Source organism: Rhipicephalus sanguineus, chromosome 8 (assembly GCF_013339695.2).
Source record: "Rhipicephalus sanguineus isolate Rsan-2018 chromosome 8, BIME_Rsan_1.4, whole genome shotgun sequence".
NCBI classification, from domain to species: Eukaryota; Metazoa; Arthropoda; class Arachnida; order Ixodida; family Ixodidae; genus Rhipicephalus; species Rhipicephalus sanguineus.
Window position 1 is genome coordinate 104,569,544 of NC_051183.1, and position 21,403 is coordinate 104,590,946.

Consider the following 21,403-nt stretch of genomic DNA (forward strand, 5'->3'; position numbering starts at 1 on the left):
CCTAGATGCACGTACAACTAAGAAAGTAGCGCAGTTTGAAATGGTTATGTTAGTCAGAGAGATTTGATGTTGTTAGTAAAAAAGGTTTATTTATGTATAATTGCTGGAACTCTCGTTTTTTGACTTAAAGCTACCACTTGCTTCTTTGATTTCGTTCTTTGTTTTGTAGTCGATATGCTCATTGAACCTGTTTGTTTTACTAACATATTGACAAACCTCGTAATGCTTACATTTCTTGTTCTACTTGTTCAAATTTAGCGTGTCATTGTAACTGTTGTTGATTGTACCGGTTGTCCATGCTTTAGGTTTTTGTAATTGCTGTACATATATACATCAAGCATTAACTCATGGGAATCCTTATGCCCATCTGCTATGGTCTTGAAATCAGACTCGCAGCATTGCCGCTAAACAAATAGCGAAAAATCAATAAACTGTATGAATGGAACTCCTTTAGACAGAATTTCTGTTTAGATTTATATTGTTAATTACTAACGTTAGCAAGAGTAATGGTTCGGTTTTTTATAATATGGGGTGGACTTATTGTGAAATATGACTATTGGTGAAATGTGTGGCATAAAACGTGACACTAGTAAAATGCTTGAGTATTTTGATAATATGGGTAACAATTTAGCCTCGTCATTTTCTGTGTTGCTCATTATGAATGTATCTCTGTACTGTACGTAGCTACTATCTTGTGCATAGTGAACGACATGTACGTATCTGTGAATCTAATCCCAATTCGATTTAACATTCAGATTTCAGTGTCATTTATGCTATCCCGATGCTCTTTTTTCACCCTTGCTGGGTTTGGATTGGCTTGCCTTTTGTAACGTTCAACAAGCCTTTGGCTACATGTCTGACAGGTGTTTCTAATGTCGGATCTTTACTGTGGAACTAAGCAAAATTAATTCAGAGACCAGAGGAGGGTGCTGGCGGGGAAGACAAACAGGCAGAGGTGGCTATTGAGATAAGTCAGTATACTGTAATGGATGAGGGAAGTGGAAACACATAAAGAAAAAATCACAACAAACCGCGAGGGGGGCGCAAGCTTTGTGTCGGCTACGCCTCTCGTCTCTTGGTATCCATTCCCTAGCCCTAACTGACTCTCCATCGTATCACGTGGACTGCCTAGGTTCACTTTTTATTCGCAATGTCAGCTATCTCTATTTGTTCTGTAGTCCACCCCGCTGTCATCCCGTCTCTTAATGTCATGCCTGTCATGCCTTAATGTCATGTCTTCATTCCATGAACCGTTGCGTGGTTCTTAACTTGTCCAGTTTCTCTGATATCCTCTCAGTATTCAGCCGATACGTTAGTACTGATAGAAAACAATGGTTGTACTCTTTCCTCTCTAAGGGCACTGGCAGATATCATGTCATTATTTGTGAATCTCTGACTTAAGTGCTCCAGCCCATCCAGCCCAGACAGACAGACAGACAACGAACTTTATTGGATCCTGAGGAGTTACTGCCAGGACCCCCTAACGGGAGGCCGTTTTTTTCTTTCGTAATCTATCTATCTATCTATCTATCTATCTATCTATCTATCTATCTATCTATCTATCTATCTATCTATCTATCTATCTATCTATCTATCTATCTAGTCGCCTACGTCTGGGCGCTCTCCTGGTCTTCTCCATTACTTGTAATACACCAAAACTCGCATAGCAGGGGATCAGTGTACGACGCACACGACACACTGGTCAAGACATGAATAACTCAAAACACCTCTCATGTACGTCATGAAATCCTTTCCATCTGTCATGTGTGGCGCATAGCCGCTTACCACCGTTCATGTTATGCGAGTATGTGCCACAGGTGATTCAGTCTCAACACATTAACGGCGAACATAGACATTGTAACGTAAGGCAGGTGAGGGAGCTGAAGGCAGAACTCTCCAGGCAGACGTTCGATTGCCGTTCACTTGTCCGCGCGGTCCGGCAGAATGATGCAGTTCTCCCTACATTTCATATGAGGCTGGTCAATGGCCTCATGCTTACAGATGATGACGTCAGATTTACTGAGAGCCCCTTGTGACACGCGAAGAAGCCACCGCTAGGTGCCCTGAGGTATACGGCTATACCATGGCAATGAGGACGTCGACTGATATTACGCACATTGATACGACGCTGTGCAGAACGTGTTATGTCATGCCACATGCAATAACATACCTGGCTATAACAACTAGAAGGTACACGGGATGCCCTGACGAGGGTGGCCAACATGAACACAAACGGCACGGGTAGCCTGCCGGCCTAAATTTAGCTGAGCATCGGCAAGCCGTATTTGTTCACGGGCAACATCGACGTAAGCGACGGGCTCGTTAATGAAAACATGGGCACCTTGTGGTACATCGAGCGTGACGAACACGGCAACCCCTTCTGACTGTGGCTTGAATATCTAACCTCTACGGCAGACATTGTCGTCCTAGTCAGGACGAAGGACATCACTACCGCACACCGTGAATAGCATTGAAATAAGTTCCCGTGGGACTGCGAACAACCACAATGACGACATACAGCAGAAAAATATCATGTGTAAGAGGGCACAGTTTCGCCTTGCTCAAGATACGCCATAACTACATGTAAGCCGCAAAGGACCTCATATGGCCAGGTAGTTTTCGGATACGCTAACCACCGTACACTAATATTGGTCTACGTAGCACTTTTCAGGGCTACGAGCCTCGACGGCCGACACCTCACCAACGCAAAAGGTGACTCAAGGTTCCGACATGTCGCGGGCTCCATCGACACAGTCTGTCGACGACATGACCCGGCTAGCAAAGAGGCCTCTGGAAATTGTCTTAGACCGGGCTACCACCTTTATTCGTTGCCACAACTACAAGGATCGCCTCACGCTCGCCGCTCTCAACGTAGTCTGTGCACACGCATGTGCACGACCTCAAAAAAGACGATTCGCTCCCATGAACTGGCGTGTTGGCACTTCTGAAATATTGAGCGATAAGCCGACTGCAATCACGGGATTCCAATGTGTCGTCCACAGCAAGGGGATCCATTGCAGGTACGGCGACGCGGGCACATAAAAGACCACGGCGATGCGCAACTTCAACATAGGCCGCATCCCACATCGCCGGCCGCCAGACGCCGAACACACACAAACAAGCAGCGGAATCAGCGAGGTGTGTGTTGCACATATCAATCACAAAAACAAAGACTTTGCACTCGCTGCCATCTACGTGAGAACTGTCAAGAACCACTTCCACACATGCACACGGGTTAGTGAAACGTGGATGCGTTCGCTGTCGTAGAGGACAAATATCAGCACTGTACACATATCAGCTTACTGTGTCTCGTGTTAATACCAATTTTGCTCTTGGCATCGTTACTCCACTGTAAACAACTTGTTATATGACACATTTGCGACTATTCAACATTAGTGTGTGTGTATGCCATTTGTGCCTACATTTAGCGTCATTTTCGTAACGTCTCGCTCATTGTAAAAATTTACGCCAAAGTCACGTTCCTGCCGCGTGCTTCTCATTACATCGATTCGTATGGTACGTGGGATCTACGGAATCTTTGTATCTCTTTCATTCCATTTCTTTCTTTCTCTATTCATTCATTTCTCTTTCTCGCTCTTTCTATCATTATTTTGCTTTCCTTAATTTCTTTCTCTCTCTTTCTTCGGTTCTCTTTATTTCTATATTTCTAATGCTTTCTGTCTTGATGCCTGTTTTCTCTATCTCTTTTTCGTGTCTCTTTCTCAGTATTTCTTTCTCTCTTTCTGTGTTTTTATCTGTATTTCTATGTTTTTATGTGTTTATTCACTTTATTTCTCTCTATTTCCCTCTTCATCCTTTTTTTTATTGCTTTCTCTTTCTCTTTCTTTTCGTCTATTTTTCATCTGTTTATTTCTATTGTTTTTTACTATCTCTCTTTTTCACGCGTTAATTTTCGTTTTACACTCACACCTGCTGTACATGGTAGTTGGGCTTGCCGAATTCTTGTGGTTCGTACCCGCCTGATGAGTTTCCCGTGACGGAGCACAAGTTACCCATAACTTGTGCTCCTTCGCACAGACCGCATCAATAAGCTACAGCCTGCAGGTGGCATCAAAAAAACCTTTTATATTTCACCTAGTCTGGCAAAAAATGAAGTATGATAATTTCGGCGGTTTTTCGGGATTTCAATGTTGTGGTGTCTTCACCACTGAAAAAATGAAAACGACATGAAATATTTTAAATAGTAAAATTCTCGAATTATTTATTAATGAAAAGCAGCCATACATTTGTGTTTGTACTTTTGCATGCTCCCCTTGTGAAATTGTTGTCGATTAGTGCGTCGGAGAGGTACTTCTTAATATGAATATATGCTCTCGGGCAATGCAACAGGTGAGAGCACAAATTCGCTTGCGTGTCGTCAGCGTTGACGGTTTTAACCGTCACTGTAGCATATTTAGTGCCGCACGATACGTTTAGTTGCCTGCAATGTAGAGTACAGTTAGAATGTGATTTGCGTATATTATAGTTCCGCTCCATGAGCGGTACTCACCTGATCGTTTTCGACCTTCCGGACGGTTTCTGTGCAATTCATAAAATGTAATCGCGCAATACCAGCCTTAAAATTAAATCAGTTATTTTACACGTGCGTGTTGTATGTAAAATTGTGAGGAAAGATATTATAAAAGTTGATGCAAAAGTTGAGCCGGGGCAGCAACGCTCTGTTAGTGCTAAGACTCGAAGAAACGGTGCTGGGGGCGTTTTCCTCCTCCTTTCTCTCATCATCACACTCACTTTCGTTTCCCATCCCTTGCTGTACTATACTATGCCTGTATATGCTATGCTTCACCCTTCCCCCTCTCCTTCACCCACCCTTTCTTTCCCCATTGGTATACTCTACTATACTCATCTATGATGTACTTCACCTTCACTCCCCCTCTTCTTCCTACTCCTCACAGTCACTTCCCTTTCCCACCTCCTAATATACTGTACTTGGTTATGGTGTGTATTCTTTCGCTTTCTCTCTATTTCTTTCCTTCCCTTTCTTTGATTTTCTCTTTTTCTCTATTTCCTTCTCTTCTTTTTTTGCTGTATTTCTACAACTCTTTAGTGTCTTTCTCTCTTTTTCTCTTTCTTTCTATCTTCTTAGTTCTCTCTGTCTTTTTTGCTCTCTGTGCTTGTTCTCTCGCCCATCCGAGTTATTGCATGCCACACCGGACATATCGGTGCACATATTTTGGGAACGAAGCAGAATATGAAGAAGAGGACGAAAAGAGCACGCAGTTCATGATGATGATAATTTTGTTGGGGTTTCTCAGGGCAGAAACATCTCTGCTGTTAAAAGTTGATGGGCGCGTGGCAGGAGAGGGATGACTTAGGAATACGTTTAACCAACTGGGGTTCTTTAAGGTGCACAAAACTCTGATCATACTGTTGTTTTTCTTTGTTGCCCTTGTAATGAAAGAGAGACCGCCGCCGAGCATCTAACGCACTATCCTGTGGTTAGCATCGAAACATCATAGTTGATAAGCCGCCAGGTGGCTAGCGCTTATCTGCATATTAGAGCATTCGGTGTATTTCAATGCTCTAGAAAGTTGCTTAATGGTTAGTTTTTGCTTCCCTGGTCGTACCAATGCAAATAAAAAAATTATAAATACACCGCTCATTCGAACCTCTGCTTCTGCATACTAAAACACGCGCTGGAGCACCCTCTAAACAGTGTTAGGCAGAGCCAAGCCGGCCAAATAATTACTGATGTGCCCTAGGTACCACGGCACTGACAGTTCTTTCGGGAATTTCGCCTAATAAAAACCAAATTATCGAAGCAGGGCATGTATAATCGGAGCTTATTGGTGATTCTTTTCAAGGGATCTAAACGATGTTTACTACGCAATGGGCCGAGTGTGCCTAGACGCTTATCTCGTACTTCCCACAGTAGAAAATATTTCATTTCCTTCGAGAATTTCATACTCTATGCTGTTATAGATTGCCATTAAGTATGTGCGCCGTGCCTTCTTAGTGAAGTTTCTATAGCGCTGGTAAGTGCAGTGTCATTTGCTCAATTTCTGAAAGCGGCAGCAACAATGTGCTTCCGGAGAAAGAGCGCCAAATCTATTGCTTCGTCTCCATCACGTGTAGGCAAGATATCATTAATATAATACGTACCCATTGGCGATCCCAATATGAGATGGCTAAGACCCTAGCATGTGCCTTGCGTACGTCAATCACCATAAATATTCCTATTATCGTACCTCCTCTCCGCTGCATGTGTCTCTCAAGTACACTGTTGAGCGAAGTTAAGCTGAGGTGGTGTCATCGAGCAAGAAAACAGCATTGTTATTTTGTGCCGTTGTCTATATGCAGATAATCGACACTGCTAGTGGACGACAGCTTGGTCCTTGTGAATTGGGAGAGATAACATTTCGCTCACCGCACCACATGAGGGGCTATTACAAACGACCAGATGCGACGGCCGAAGTTCTCAATGAGCAGCGATGGCTTCGAAGTGGTAAGTTATGTGGCGAGTGTCATCAGGTGAATGTTCTGTAAACGACTTGAAACACGATTGGGGTGAATACTGACATATTGAGAAATACCACCGGTCTACATGTCGTTTTCATTACAGTCAAATGTTTTTATGTGGCTCCCTGCATATTGTGTAAGTATTCCTTAAGAAAGAAAAAAAGCAGCCTGTAGTTCGGCGTTTAACAATTCTATTTTGATTCGTTCAGAATTCAGTTCAAAATTCAGAGCCATTGCTTCATTCAGTTTCATATTTCATTGCTGGAACAGACGTCCACCTATTATTTATTTATGTTCAGGGAACCATGTTTGAAACGCTTAAATAATTTATTAGATTACTGTTACATCATGTGAGAAATCGGGAGCATTAGATTGCAGAGCGCAAACGCTTTCTATTTAATAAGTGTAATTAAAGTGTGAGTGTACATGATGCTTTTAGAAATAAAATGGCCGGTAGCATAACCATTACGTATTAGGTAACATGATAAGCTATTGATATTGCACAAAGAACACTGCCCGAGAGTAAGAAATGAACTCATCTAAATTAGCCATGTTTCATATTTAAGGAAAGAAAAGAAGTTCGGCAGATCCTACGCACTGTGGGAATCAGATTCATGCGAAGCAGTCAGCCAGTAGCTGTTCATGCTGCATTTTCGGCTTTGAGCCAAGCGTTACGAGGTCAACTGACGTGTTTCTGGAAGTAGTTGTGGGCACATCGTGAGCTTACCAGACACGTCGACTACACTGGCGCTTAAAGGGTAACGCCTAAAGGGTAACGTCAGCACTCACGTTAAGCATGGACGTCAATATTGTAGAAACGAAGTGCATTTACGGTGCGATGATGTGAATATCATACGTAACTTTTGTAAGTGTTTACCTCCGGGGTCGAGCAAATCTACCTTGCTGAATCATAGGAATAGAAATGTAATGTTTATTCTACTATTCTAAAAGCAGAGGCAGCACTGGAACCACAATTGAAATTAGTCCTACGTAACGCATTTATCATAGGAGTACATCCGCAATGTCCATCGCCTTTTTATAAAAAAAGTTAGACAGTCAGCACTGCAGCCACAATTCAGGTTGCACCGACATTGTGCCTGCATAGGGTCTTTTCCCAAGCGGCCTCAGGACCTGGCGCGGCTCCTTCATACAATACCTCACTGCCACACAGAATCCTTGGGTTCTATTCCTGCTGGAATCCTGATTTTTATTGTTTGCATTTGTCTTGTGAACGCTGCCGACGTCAGCTATTCGTAACGCTCTTGCATTACAATTGCACATGCCTGTCCTCGCCGTTCCTTGGTAGATATAAACTGTCCATCACCCGCGGCGCATACCCGCATAACACGGCCCATGGTGTACGGGTATGTGCCACAAGTGTCTGGAGGAAAGGGCTTAATGACGTACGTGACAGCAGTTTCAACATATTCATGTCATGACCATGCATTCATATTTGTCAAACCCTCTTACCATCCCATGTCAATTTTCGTCTACACCAAGTTAAGGAGGCGATTACGTGAGCACACAGTCGTAGGCGGCTGATAGGTATATCGGTAGATGAATGCCCAGACAGAAACGCTCCAAGTGCCTTTGGTTCGCTAAGAAATGAAAAAACGATAGCTTCTCGCATACATTGGCATCGGACGACGCGAAGGTATAGGCGACTGGTCGGGCTATTCTGCTGTGCACTTTCTATCACACCAATACCGCTTCTTTTAAGCGCAGCTTCTATCAGTTACACACTTCGGTGGCGGTGGCATGGCTCGCTAAAACACGGCACCAACGAGTCTACAGAAAGCGGTCCTCTAGGATGCGCTGGTCAGATGCCGATTTCTGTTCACCGTTTTCCAACAATTTATGCTCTCTCTATAGTGGGCTTCTCGGCGAACAGCCGTTTCTGAGATGGAAATCTGATCTTTTATCGAGGTCACATTCCATTTCACTTTGCCACATTTCAGCAGGAGGAGCGGGGCCGTCGAGCCGTGAGGCTCATTGGCTATCACTCGCCAAAATGGGCTTAAGCGCGTTCAACCACTGCATTTTTTTAGTCATGCGTACGCTACAAAACGGAGTGAACGCGCTGTTGCGATCAGTTGCACTTTTAAGTGCGGAACGCTTTCGGGGTCCGGGCTATCGTCGCACGTTGTCGCTTGGCGTAGCGCTCAGAGTACCAAAATAGGAACCATCTGGCACACACAAAGAAAATAAATAAGAATAAGTAAATTTTATTTCTGGGGGTGGGGTTTGAATCCATGTCAGGAGCTCCTAAAGCGAGTGCCTTGAACACTATGCCACGCGCCAATGATTGCCCAATGTGAACTGAACTGAAGCATACGAATGCGTTCTACCAGCGATGTAAAAAAAAACAATTGGGATGAGGACGTTACAGGGGAAGGCAGTACTGAAATAGGTGAACGGAGTGTGCTACAGGTTAAGTCAATACCGAAAGAGTCCGAAATAGGACTTTACAGGTCAAATAAATATGTTCCAAATGAAGCCGTCATCTCATAATTGTTATCTTGATAGCGCTTCCTTCGTTTTAGTCCCTTCACTGATAGGCAGTGGTGCTGTACCGGTCATGCACATATTCATAAGATCAGGTATCATTGCGATTGGCGTGAGTGCAATAACAAGACGCCTTCTATTGACCTTCTTTGCTGTAGGCCCAATTATGTTTGTGTTGTGCTACTACAGCCCAGGCTTATTTTTTTCTTTATATCTCCATGCCTAACTAAACCGCCCGTATGTCACACGTGTGTAAATGCGTGAAAACACAATCAATATGCTGCAAAGTGAGGCACATTTTAGTGCGAAAGAAAGTGGCACGTATGGTAACCAATAATGCATTTTTTGGGGGCCAACAACGCGTAGCATCAACTTAGATTGTGACAGTGGCGTGCATGTGCCCCGACGCCGTTGCTGTCACATGAACTGTGATAACTTGCTGCTATCTGCTTTCATAACTGTTTTCACGCGCATTCCTGAAGCATGTACTATATACGTCTCTGATTAGGTATCCTTTGCGGATTTGGGAGGACGGACGTATCACGTAGAAGAGCTGCTTTTCTAAATCTCACTTAGCAGTCAAAACACCTGCTGTGTTTTTCTGTGGCCCATTTTCCTTACACTGTGTTCAAACGTGTACCTATACTAGCTCGGCCAGTTCATCATGTTACTTAAAACTTCAAAATGTGGTGTTATTTGACATGGTCATGCAGGCGATGCCGGATACTATGACCGCTCCGGCCAGCTATACATTGTAGAGCGCCTCAAGGATATGATCAAGTGTCTGGATCAGCAAGTGGCTCCTACAGAAATAGAGACTCTTCTGAACGAGCACCCACTTGTTCTGGAGGCTGCTGTCGTTGGAATTGATCATCCAGATTTCGGTGAAGCACCAACGGCTTTCGTGGTTATTGAGCCGTCCTCCAGAGGGCGCATCAGCGAAGAGGACCTACTGCGACTTGTTTCAGGTTGGTGAATTGGCCAAGATTGCTATTTTTCATGTGGCGACTGCCACTCCTTGCATGATGTACATGTTGGGGTCAACGAAAATTAAGATGCCCCGTCTACACGCCACCATAGCTTTTTACACGCGCTGTTGTCGCTCAGTGACAGAGTGATCTGGTTGTGTGTTGGCGGTGTCTCTTTTGCTTGTTTGTGTACGTTTTCCGAGTCCTGAGTAGCTTATGACCTGGCAATGCCCGATCGGTAAGACTAGAAGCCAAGTACAGCAGAACGACAATTTCGACTTGTTCCTGTTTTAGAAGCTGTCAGAAAAGGATAATGGCCCTCAATACCCTTACTACCCAGACAACGCAATGGCGTCCTTTGGATACACCTAGGATGCGCTGCTTAGGATGTGTGGGAAGTTCTAAGGATGTCCCAAATAATTCCCGGAAACCTCCCGGAAGCCTCCAAAATGAGACAAAAAACTCGATCCATAGGACTTCCTCCCCATAGGACATCTCGGGATTATATTGGGATTAGATTTGGATGTTGCACATTCCATTATCAGTACATGCAGCATTTAAAGGGCACATGCTAGTTGATAGAAAGAACTGCTTTTATGAAAATCTTACATTTCTTTCAATGTTTTTAAAACCCCTGCACGTACTCTTGCAGCAATGAAATTCACTCCTGCTTTTTCATGTGACTGTAGGCCTATAATATGTTGAGTGGTTCTGTTGCTTTCTTCTTTGCTTATTTTCCAAATCTTGAAAACACTGCAAACATTGCTGCAAAGGCAGAATCCCACAGATCTGCCTACAGATCACTTTGCAGGTAGAAGTTCCCAATGTAAAATAGAAGAACAACGGATCTTGCCCTATGTGTTTCAATTTCAAGCCTGAATTAAAGAACAGCTTGAAGACACTTTCAAGCACAGGTAAAGGAGCCAATGATAAAAGCTCTGAATTCCATGATCCTGTAACGGTTCTAGAACAGAGATGAGTACAAAAAAAGCAGTAGGACAAGTGCAACACATCTCGTACTTTTCTGAAGATGGCTAAAGTTAGGCGTGTTCAGATAGAAAAATGAATTTTTAAAATACTCGTAGTATTTCTGGATCTTGTAAATGTATGACACTAGTTTATTGTCACACTATAACTTAGACAATATATAGTTCATGCAAATAGAAGTTTGAATTCTTTATTTTACTGCACATTTGCCATGCATAAAGGGCACGCATATATATAATTAGGAAACATTCTCCTCACTGGAACTGTTAATACAAAGCTTAAAGTAATAATTTTCTTTCTCTGTTGTTCCCTTAGCCTAACTGAAATTTTGATTTCCTGAAACACAATATCTTTACTAGCACACTCAACTTGCCTAATTCTCATCTACTAGTGCAGAATTCAGGGTTGTATTTGCTTGCTCAGATGCTTTTGCGATTACTGCAGGGGCACCTTTTGAACAATGCACTATGTAGTGGACCTGATTTTAGCATTATACTATTGGTGCAGTTAATTACTCTTTGCTCTTAAATCTACAGGCAGCGTGCAAGTAAGAAAATTAGGTTTTAGGAAACAAAAAGTTCAGTTCAGCACAGGAAACAATGCACCAGAAAATTGATGGCACTGAATATGGCGTACATAAACAAGAAATAACAAAGCAGGAATGAAACAGTGGTGAGAAAAAACACAAATTTTAATACACGCAATGCAGAGAACTTGCAACAAATAACTGACCTTCAGGATTATCTTATTAGTTGAAAAAACAAAGAAAAACTATTTTTGTTGCGCGGCAAGCCGCTCAGCAGCATGACGGAACCAGGTCATCGTGGCCTTCTCCACATCCTTCAGGGTCGCATTCGGGTTTCGGATGTCATTAGTCAACACGCCTGCATGCATAGAAGCAAAATTATCGTTCCTATAAGTTATGCACACCACACAAAACTTGGGTCGGTATGGCACTCTTCTAGATATTAAGGCAGCTTCGCATGTATGGTGCCAAGCCTGTAGGAAGTGCGGAGCTGGGCAGCCTTCTTTGTTTCTCTTCAGTTCTCTCTTTCTTTCCGCTTCTCTTTTTTTACTCCTTTTCCGTCTTGCTGTCTTTTGTTCTCTTTTTATTTTTATTTATTCCTTCCTCTCCCTTTATCTATTTCTTTCTCTTTCTGATTTTCTTTCTACCTTTTCCTGTTCTTTCTCTGTCTATTTCTCGCTTGCTTCCTCTTTTTTCTATTTTTTTACATGGTTCTGCCTGCGTAATGCCAAGCAACGGCAGCATATGACAGCCCGGGCCCCTAATGTGCTCCACACTTAATATCATCATCAAGGCGCTCGAAGAACAAGAAGACCTCCTTGGTGCGAGTACGCGCTTATTACGCTACAGATGGCTATGCTATACGTGGTTTTGTTTGCATTATGCCAAGCGATGACAGCATACGGCAGCCCGGGCCCCAAAAGTACTACACCCTTAAAAACTGAAAGTAAATACCAGGACTAATTGCAGCAAAGTGTAAATAGACAACCTAGCTATATTGAGTATACTGCTTCACAGAAGATTTCACAAAAATCCAAGTTATATCAAGCTTGCTAACCTGACTCACCGCACATCAGCTTGCAGAGGTGCAGTTCGCAGAATTTTTTCTCTTGGTGCCAAACCAACTGAAGCCCACTGCAGCATTCCAGCTGAGGAGGGACTGCAGTACACATGTTCTTTTCTGTTTCGTCGAATCTCCCCCTTCTACCATGTGCTTTTTCTGTTAAAAAGAAACAAGAAGATATACAGCCAGAAAGATACATTGGGATCCAGTTTACTTTGAATGTTTTGCAACCTAAATAATCTTCTGATAATAAAGAAATACAAGCTGGCTTCTAGCTTTACTTAAATTCTATAGAACTATCATACGCAGCTAGCTACGTAAAAATTCAACAGTACGTCATTCATCAGACTGTCATAAGTAATATTCACATGAATTTATAAATGCCTTGTCACTCCAGGCAAGATTATACTGAGCTTAGGCCATGAAGCAGAGAAATTACAATTTGATCATGAGCTTGGCTGTCTGTCTCGAACTTCTCCTCATACGCAAGAACATCCGCCACATTCGAGAAAGGCAGTTGTGGGAGGCCATGAGGGTGCGGAGCTTCACTGTCGGCATTACTTAGCAGCTCGTTGAAATATTGCGAATGGGCTTGCTGGGCGTGCTTCATGCTATTTAACACTTGTAGTATTCTTTCCATGAAGGCTGAAAAAGAAGTGATGGCATCACTGTTATGAAAGTTTTCAGTTCAGCACTATGTCTCAGATGAAAAACTACCGCAATGATTCGAACATAGCCAGGCTTAAGGTAACTATAGGTATGTAATGTTCAAAGTGCTTTGCTTTTCCAGGTATCTATAGGTCAGCCTATAGCTTTAAAATTTTTCAGTGAATTATATGGCAACACATGAAAAAAAAACGGTCATGAACATTGCTGAGAGTTACTCGTAGGAGCGCTAACAGCAAAGCATGAGTCTTCTTTGCAATAACAATTGTTAGGGTTTTACGTTACAAACCACGACATGATTATCATAGCCAAAAATTTTGACCACATGGAGTTCTTTAACATGCACTAAAATCCACGTACAGCCTTCTTTGCAGTTTTTGCGACACTGGCATGGTGATAACAGTGTAAGTGAGGATCTACGATTTGATCGATGCTGCAGCAGCACCACGAGCACATATGTTTTATAAGTCACCGCTTGCACACTAGCAACCATCGTTGCTCAAATGATGAAGCATGCTCCCCCCCCCCCCTAAAGAAGAACGAAGGGATAAACTGCGCCACTGACTTATGGTTAGAATGACAGAAAGCTGAGCTAGTTTGTAGGTACTCATATTAAAGAGACAGGGCGTGCGAACACGGACACAAGAGAGAAGCCAAGATGTCAAGGCATTTGTGGAGTCTTGAGTTCCCTCTTGTGTTCATGTTTGCACGCCTGTCTCTTCAACATGACTCATGGTAGTGTGTCACTGTGTCACAACGAAATGGGAAAGTATGTTATGCCAGCAGCAACATACAATTTTTTTTTCGTTTGTGGTACGTGGCTGCGACATAGGGGAGGGTAATGAATGCTCACACTAATACTATTATCGTGAAACCAGAGCAAGGTGAGGCAGACTGTGCAGAAGCTATGCTGTGTGCGTTTCTATTTAAGCTGATACATAGCATATATGAAGAAAATAGGACACTGCCCAGGTACACGATGTCAAGAGATGGAGGTGGAGCAATACAGCAGGCTGTTACATTGCTTGAACACAAATCGTATTACTGGTGACAGTCATTGTAAGATGGGTTGTGCCATAATTTTTTCCATCATGAAGCCAGCAACCCAACTAAACTCTAAGCTGATTTAGTGCTGAGAATATCACCTTCCGTTTCCAACATGTTACAATAAAGAACAATACTCGCGGAATTAATTTCACTCTTCTGGGCACGGCATTATTACATATGCGAATAGTACATCTACAGTACAAAGGAAACATTTGCCTCAAGTAAACATGAAGCAAGGAAACACATAAACAAGACTGGAATTTTTCAGTATTAATAAGACCCAAGGACACTGAACAGTATGGACTGTAACCATTAAAGAAGGTGAATGACATACCGAGCACTTGTGGGTCTGCTTGTGACCTTGTAGCCCCGGTCAAATATGCGGGTCCTGGACTGTACGGTGAATCTGAACATAATTGACACCACAAGTTAACATCTAGAGTTACACAGACAGGCAGACAGAAATAAAATAGATACAGAGACAGTCAGGCAGGCTCAAAACACCTGAGGTGGGCAAAGAATTCTCAAATGTAAATAAACTACAGCAACTTGCAATAAGACATCAGAATGACATACCAAGCATGCTCGGTTCCATGTGTGGCCATGCAGCCGCAGCAAGAGTTGAAGATACTGGTATGTGCGATGAGCCTGAACATAAAACAGACTACAGGCATTTGGCCATGGCACAATGACTGTACAGCAAAACAAGGTAAAAACTGGAAACATTGCATAACAGCAACATAATGATGTATACAGCATAAATGACATACCATGGGATTGCAGTTCCGTAAGAGTTGGCAGCTTCCAACATGTGCAAAGCACCTAAAACATAGAAACCATAGTTTGCACTCCATCTTGCCGCACAATGCAAAAGCAAAAGCAAACACCCAACCTCAGCAAGATAAAACATTTCTATGTGAAACTGCAGAATGACATACCAAGCATGCGTGGTTCCGTGTGTGGCCTTGAAGCCGCAGCAAGAGTTGAGTATACTGGTATGTGCGATGAGCCTGAACGTAAAACAGACCACAGGCATTGGGCACATGGTAAACATGTCTGAGAGCAGATTGAAGCCCTTCACGCAAACCAAAATGACAATAATGTCCAAAATCCAGCAGTAGTGTGACATTCGTCACTCTTGGTGTGGACATAAGCGCCCTGGCGCTACTTGGTAGCTCACGCATGCAAGAATACGAGCGAAGAACCTTTAACAGATTTGTGACGGCATCGTGAGGCACACTTCACTCTAAGCTCCATTGTCACAGGTCTTCTCTCAACGATGCGATATCCAGTTCTTTCAATATGCTTGAGTTAGAATCCGTTGCAGTGTCCTGCTGTGTATGGCATCTGTGGCAGCCGTCGGGCACGTTATCGGGTTCCACGGGAATGCTGTGCATGTTGACACCAGTATGGTGCTCCTAGTCGCAAGATTCCAGCATGCCGCCATAAATGCCGGCACTCGCAACTTGGCCGCGCGAACGGTTCAAAGGTGGTTCGGGAACTTCTGGCTGATTGGAGGTAAAAGCGACACGTCAAAGATTCTCCTCCGCGTTAAAACATTCGCCAGCAGCTACCATTATTGCGCGCACATCGGCCTGCACGGTGTGGCTGATCAGCAGTCGATTTCGACATGGAAGCCATGTTTAGGCGACTATAAGCGTGGTAAACCACTTGGTGAACCACGTGGTAACCGGTAAACTCACTTGTGTCGTGCTGTTTAAGCGGGTGACGTCTAAAGTATAGCATCGCACTGCACATTACTAAAGGCAGATGAACAAAACAAACGTGGAATAATGATAAGTGCAACGCCAAGCGTATAATGCAAGCTCTAAAGATAAAAAAACATGGCCAACACACGTGTATCTTCACGTTTGACAGATCAAAAAACAGTAGGAAAAGAACACTTACCTTCGATTACAACGAGCTCCGCGAACCCAAATTTCAGAGTGCGCGCGAATTGTAACTGTTGTAGCCGCACGCACCGCACGCAGAGAACACGCTTCAAATGCGGAACTATAGAAACAGACTGCAGCCACAGCCGCGTTGTCGTAATGCCGTAATGCTGTCGTACATATAATGAGCATAAAATAAAAGAAAAAGTTAAGAAACTACAGCGCACTTCAAATACGAATTACAAATCTTTTGTTTTCATAATTTTTCGCCTGCCCACTTAAGAGCAGTGTACATGTAAAACGATACACTCAAAGAACTGAAACCGAAACTGATCACCGCTTCTCGAACGGAGCACACAGGAGGGTTAGTTTTACATGGGACGGCTTCAATCCCCATTAATGTTTAACTATATTGGACTTTTTCGTGTACCATCGGAGCTAAGTACTTTGGAACACTTTAGTGAGCAAGGTTGATCGCATGCATGAATGTGGTTCCGAATAAACGAGCAAAGCGCAGCACATCAGCACATCACGCAATATATGTCGTTGCTCAAGGCGGACATGCTTTAATTAATTAAGGCCTGCGCGAAAGAATAATTAGTATGCAAAGCTCCAACAAACAAGAGCCCTTATGTGTTCTCGCCTGTTTAATTAATACATGTTAATTATTTGTGAAGGGTTGCGCAAGTACCATATATGTATTGGTGCGATTTTAAACAATGGTCGCTGGAAATGTACATAATTAATTAATGAAGACAACATGCATATATGTGTGCTAATATGAGTAAGTACATTAAAAACGCGTGTGTTGATATGAGGCATGCAAGCATCCACCCATTCATGTCCTCTTCTGGGATGTTTAATGGGCATCCGTTCGCTGAAGTCTACGGGCCACCCATATGACTTCCTTTATTGGATGTGGGACTTAGATACTTGTTTGGGGCATCCTTAGGACTTTTCGTGTTGTCTGGGTAGTAAGAAATTTCGGCGAGTTTCTAGGAATATATATTGAACAAGTAGCGCTAAAGGCAGGGAAACAAAAGCAACAGGGAGACCAGACGAGCGCTAAATTCTTAACGAACTTTATTTTTGGAAATCTAGGCCTATTTGTCAAAGAACACTGATCTCAAAAGTACGTCGTAGCACGTGAGTCCCTCATCCCGCGCTGAAAACGGAAAATCACAACAACCTGAAACTAATGAACAAGAAAATGCAATTCAATGATTGAGATTAGGCGACGCATGCTCAAAATAAAGTCATTATTCTGAGAAAACTGAAGGTGCCAGGTTATCTGACAAAAAAAAAAACAAATTCACAGGGGTGAAGATTCAGGGTCGGCTGGCTAACACACGTGGAGCCGGTCTTTTGAACATTTAAACAAAATCATCTGCGACTTTTCTTTTCACCTTGTTGCAATTTCGGTACAGGGCTGAAGTTTCTTTCAAAAGGGGCTTCTTGTGGTAGGAAATGTATTGGAAATACCGGGAGATGCGGGAGAGGCAGCATCTCAACTTTCTGAAAGGATCACTGTATTCTCATCTTGCTTTACGTTGTCGGTGATGTCCATGTGAGCCCCATTTGAAAGACATTTTAGTATTTCGCCGGAACCACAACGAGGTTACAAGAGAATTTGTAGAGTGTTTATATAATAAAAAAACCGGTTCCAAATGTGTCGGCAAGCCTTCTTTGAATCTTCTCCCTTTTAAATTGACTTTTCCTCCAGATAATCTGGAACCATCGCTTTCCTCAGGATAAAGGCTTGAGTTTGAGCATACATTAAATATTGTTAAGCTTTCGGTTGCTAACGTTTTTTTTTTAACTGCGCTAACTGCATCGCATTTTCTTGTTCATTTTAGTTTACGGGGCCGACTAAGCTGTTCTTTCGTGTTGGTATATGTACCGTTTTGAGCGACTGATAAGTTATTCATGCGTGATTATGTACTGTTGATATCAGAGTTGTTTCATAAACAGGCGCAGATTTGCGGTAGTAAACTTTAGTCTGCAGTCTGCTCTTCTTGTTCCTTGATATGCCCCTGTATTTTTCGCTACTGTTTTAATATGAATATCGTCGTTGCGCCAAACATGTGGCTCGGGAATATCACTGAATACGGTAGTTATTTCTCTACGTCAGTTTGTAATTTCGTACGCATAAATTAAACTGCTAAGCAGCTAGACTTACTTAAGCGTGTTTTGAGACAGCGTTAGTGAAAGTCAATAGCTTTCAGGCGCATCAGCTCCAGCCTGAGTGCTTTCTACATTGGGTAATTATAGGTCTGGCTGACAGTTCCAGGAAGACTTTTAATTGTATTTTGCTCAGTATTTCTCATGACAAAGAGCGAAATGATTTCTGCTGTGGGCAATATGCATTCCTTCCAGATAGTGCACGCAGATATATTGGAATGCTTTTTTTCCAGCATGCCAACTGCTTTTGTAGCCGTCAAATGGCTGAATGGTCTTATATGCTAGTTTTCTTTTCATTCTAAAAATTTACAAGACGAGTGTCATGATGACAAGCCATCAAATATAAATGTGTGTGTGTGTGTTTGCTTTCCGCGTTTGTTAATAAGACATGAGGAAAAAAACATAAAACCTCGCCTTGTCTATTTCTTTCCTATGACCTTTCGTAAGCGTAGTTTCATGTTTGTTGTAATAACAACTCAACCAAAACATAAATAAACGCAGCAAGTTAGGTACTATTAGCAGGAAGATATAAACTTAAAATTAAACTAGGCATATTTTGTTAGCTATGCCTTGTTTGCTTCAGGTGATACGCCATACAGACTAGGTGCTTTGAAACACTGGTGACGGTCGATATGTTTCTTTGTGAATGCAGTATGGTGCTACAATTTAATGTTCGTAGGTGGCTTGTTATGTTTACATGTAGTGCATCTGAGGCGGGCACCGGAGCAAGATATTCATATGTACATTTTTTTTTTAATTTTTGCGCGAGCTAGAATATTTTTGAAATTTGCTCGCCTGTAAGCTCTGTACCGCTGTTTGCACAACCTATATTTTCCTATGTGTTTGTATCTGCCTAGTAGCCCACAATTTTGCCACAAAGTTGAAGCAACTTTCTCAATGTGGCGGCAACGTTGCCTGAACATTTGGTGCTACTGCGGCTGCTGGCTAACGCCACAGTGAATTTTCTTGCTGTTGTGTATTTATACTCAAATCAGTGTGATATGTGCGGTGACCATGATTAAGGAATTCAACTGCAACAGTTGAAGAGATGTCATAAGTGCAGCTTTTTATGAGGCGCGGTCCCCGTTGTGGCGGCTGACTTGAGCGCCTCGTTACACCCCACGCAGCCTGTCGGGAAGAAAAAGAAGCGAGTCTCCGTCTTCGGCGGGGTGGCTGTGTGGCGGAGGCGGAGCGTCATTACACCTAACCTATTCTAACGGCGTGCACTTAGTCATCCAGGCAAGCTAGCAGGGCATACAACAGCCTTGTTCGGTATAGTGTATCAAGGGAGTGGCAAGGAGAAGAGATGTGATGGTGAGTAGGAGGTAGAAGAGGAGAGAGTAAAGCGTAGCACTGAAAGAATGAGAAAGAAATGTAGAAAGAAAACGAAAGAGAGACAGAGAGAACATCAACGAAAGAGAGAGAAAGATGTAGAGGGAGATAAAACAAGATTGAAATAAAAATAAATAGAAAAATGCTTCACGATTCGAACCCGCGAACCCTCGATCCGACATAGCGCACAACCTCCGCTATATAGTGCATAGCCTGGCTGAGCCCGATCGTGCCCAGAGAGTCGTTGGGCGTCCTGAGAATGTGCGTACTCCCGAGGAGCAAGCCGCGCATTTCAAAGATAGACGTGCCGGTCGACGAGGGTTACGAGCGACGATGGGTCCGCGCTTTGCTGTGCCCTGCTTTGCACGACTTAATGCAAACATTATTTTTTTTCCTTGTAAGTTTCCATTACATTCTCTAAAAACTGTGTCCTTCTATTCTCCTTTATTATTTATGGCAGATCAAGCAGCCTTTCACAAGAACTTGCATGGCGGTGTTTTTTTCGTGGATAACATCCCAAAGACGGACACGGGAAAATACCTAAGGAGGGAGCTGCGGCGATGGCACTTGGATCATCTCAAGAAAGCACGCTACGAGCCTTGATCTATATATTTACCTGACATCCCTGCGCCTCTAGTATAACATTTACAATGTATGCAGAAGGTTATTCAATATCTAAGGAAACACTCGAGGAGAGACAGAGTGGATATCCGTCATGAGCCGAGCACTCACCAACACACTGACACTTCAGACGACAATGTAACAAGCGAGATTGCGCGCGAAACGTAAAGACCAGTGCAGATTTTAAAAGCTTGATCGCAACGTGACGTGTTGTGAAAAAATGGAAATCCACAGTCCAGGAGTCAGATCGAGTGGGTTCTTCTACATGTGGCGATATTTTTATACATACTCTCTTGAATGCGAATACTTGGGCGAGCAGAAAAATTATGCTCGATCGATAAAATACCTAGGTTCAGCCACACGTAGAACAATAGGCAGACCAAGGCGAACATAGCATATCCTCTACAGCTGTGTGACGCTCGCGCAGGTCAACATTTATTACATCCGCAACAACTGGCAAATATTTTAAGAGCAGAGCTCTTAAACTTCTCTGCAGGCCATGTAGAGTCACCAGAAAACGGTGATAATCATTATACGCATTCACCTTCTGCTCGCTCCCCGAACATGTGCGCCAATTTTTCCGTTGTGGGTTGCAATAACTCTGATGGGCAAGAGAAAGATTACAGAGAGAAATAAGGAAAGCGAGAAATAAGGAAAGAGAGAGAGAAAGAAAGAGGTAAATTGCTGACGAAGCAAAATTTCTTGGTGAGGCGGAACTCGATCTCACGTACCCACGATCTTAGGGCGAGCGTCGTAACGATTGGGCTAACCGTACACGCTAGCAGAGCTTGTGTAGTATAGTGTAACAAGAGGAAAGAGATGTGAAGGTGGGGAGCAGGGAAAGGAGGTTCAGAGAGTGTAAACCATTGCATTGAAAAAAGGAGAAAGTGGCATGCATTATGGGAAGACAAAAATAGAGAGAAAGCGAGAGAAAGAAATAAAGAGAGCGAGAGAAAATTGCAGGTTATAAAGAAATATAGAAATAGTGAGAAAGAGAAATAAATGCATAGAGAGAAAGAAAGAATGAGAGGGAGAAAGAAAGAGATGATTGCAAAAAGACAGAAGTAAAGAGAAACAAAGAACGACGCCCAGCTGTGTACTTCCTTAAGGCTAGGCACAGAAATGCGAAGTAGCC

The 21,403-nt window shown here is 43.0% G+C and overlaps 1 protein-coding gene across 1 annotated transcript; it reads left to right on the top strand.

The window, feature by feature from the left end:
- The first annotated feature begins 6,315 nt into the window (after positions 1–6,315).
- LOC119403420 (luciferin 4-monooxygenase-like) lies at positions 6,316–21,142 on the top strand. Its single transcript, XM_049418781.1, has 3 exons — positions 6,316–6,466; positions 9,699–9,953; positions 20,108–21,142. Exons 1-3 carry the CDS (start codon positions 6,316–6,318, stop codon positions 20,248–20,250), a joined length of 549 nt encoding a protein of 182 aa, XP_049274738.1. The 3' UTR covers positions 20,251–21,142.
- The last annotated feature ends 261 nt before the right edge of the window (positions 21,143–21,403 follow it).

Bases quoted from the DNA above. Each gene is read 5' to 3' on its own strand.
- LOC119403420 (XM_049418781.1), top strand. From the start codon at position 6,316: ATGCAGATAATCGACACTGCTAGTGGACGACAGCTTGGTCCTTGTGAA. The intron at 6,467-9,698 runs GTAAGTTATGTG...ATGGTCATGCAG, and splicing joins GCAGCGATGGCTTCGAAGTG to GCGATGCCGGATACTATGAC. The intron at 9,954-20,107 runs GTTGGTGAATTG...TATTTATGGCAG, and splicing joins CCTACTGCGACTTGTTTCAG to ATCAAGCAGCCTTTCACAAG.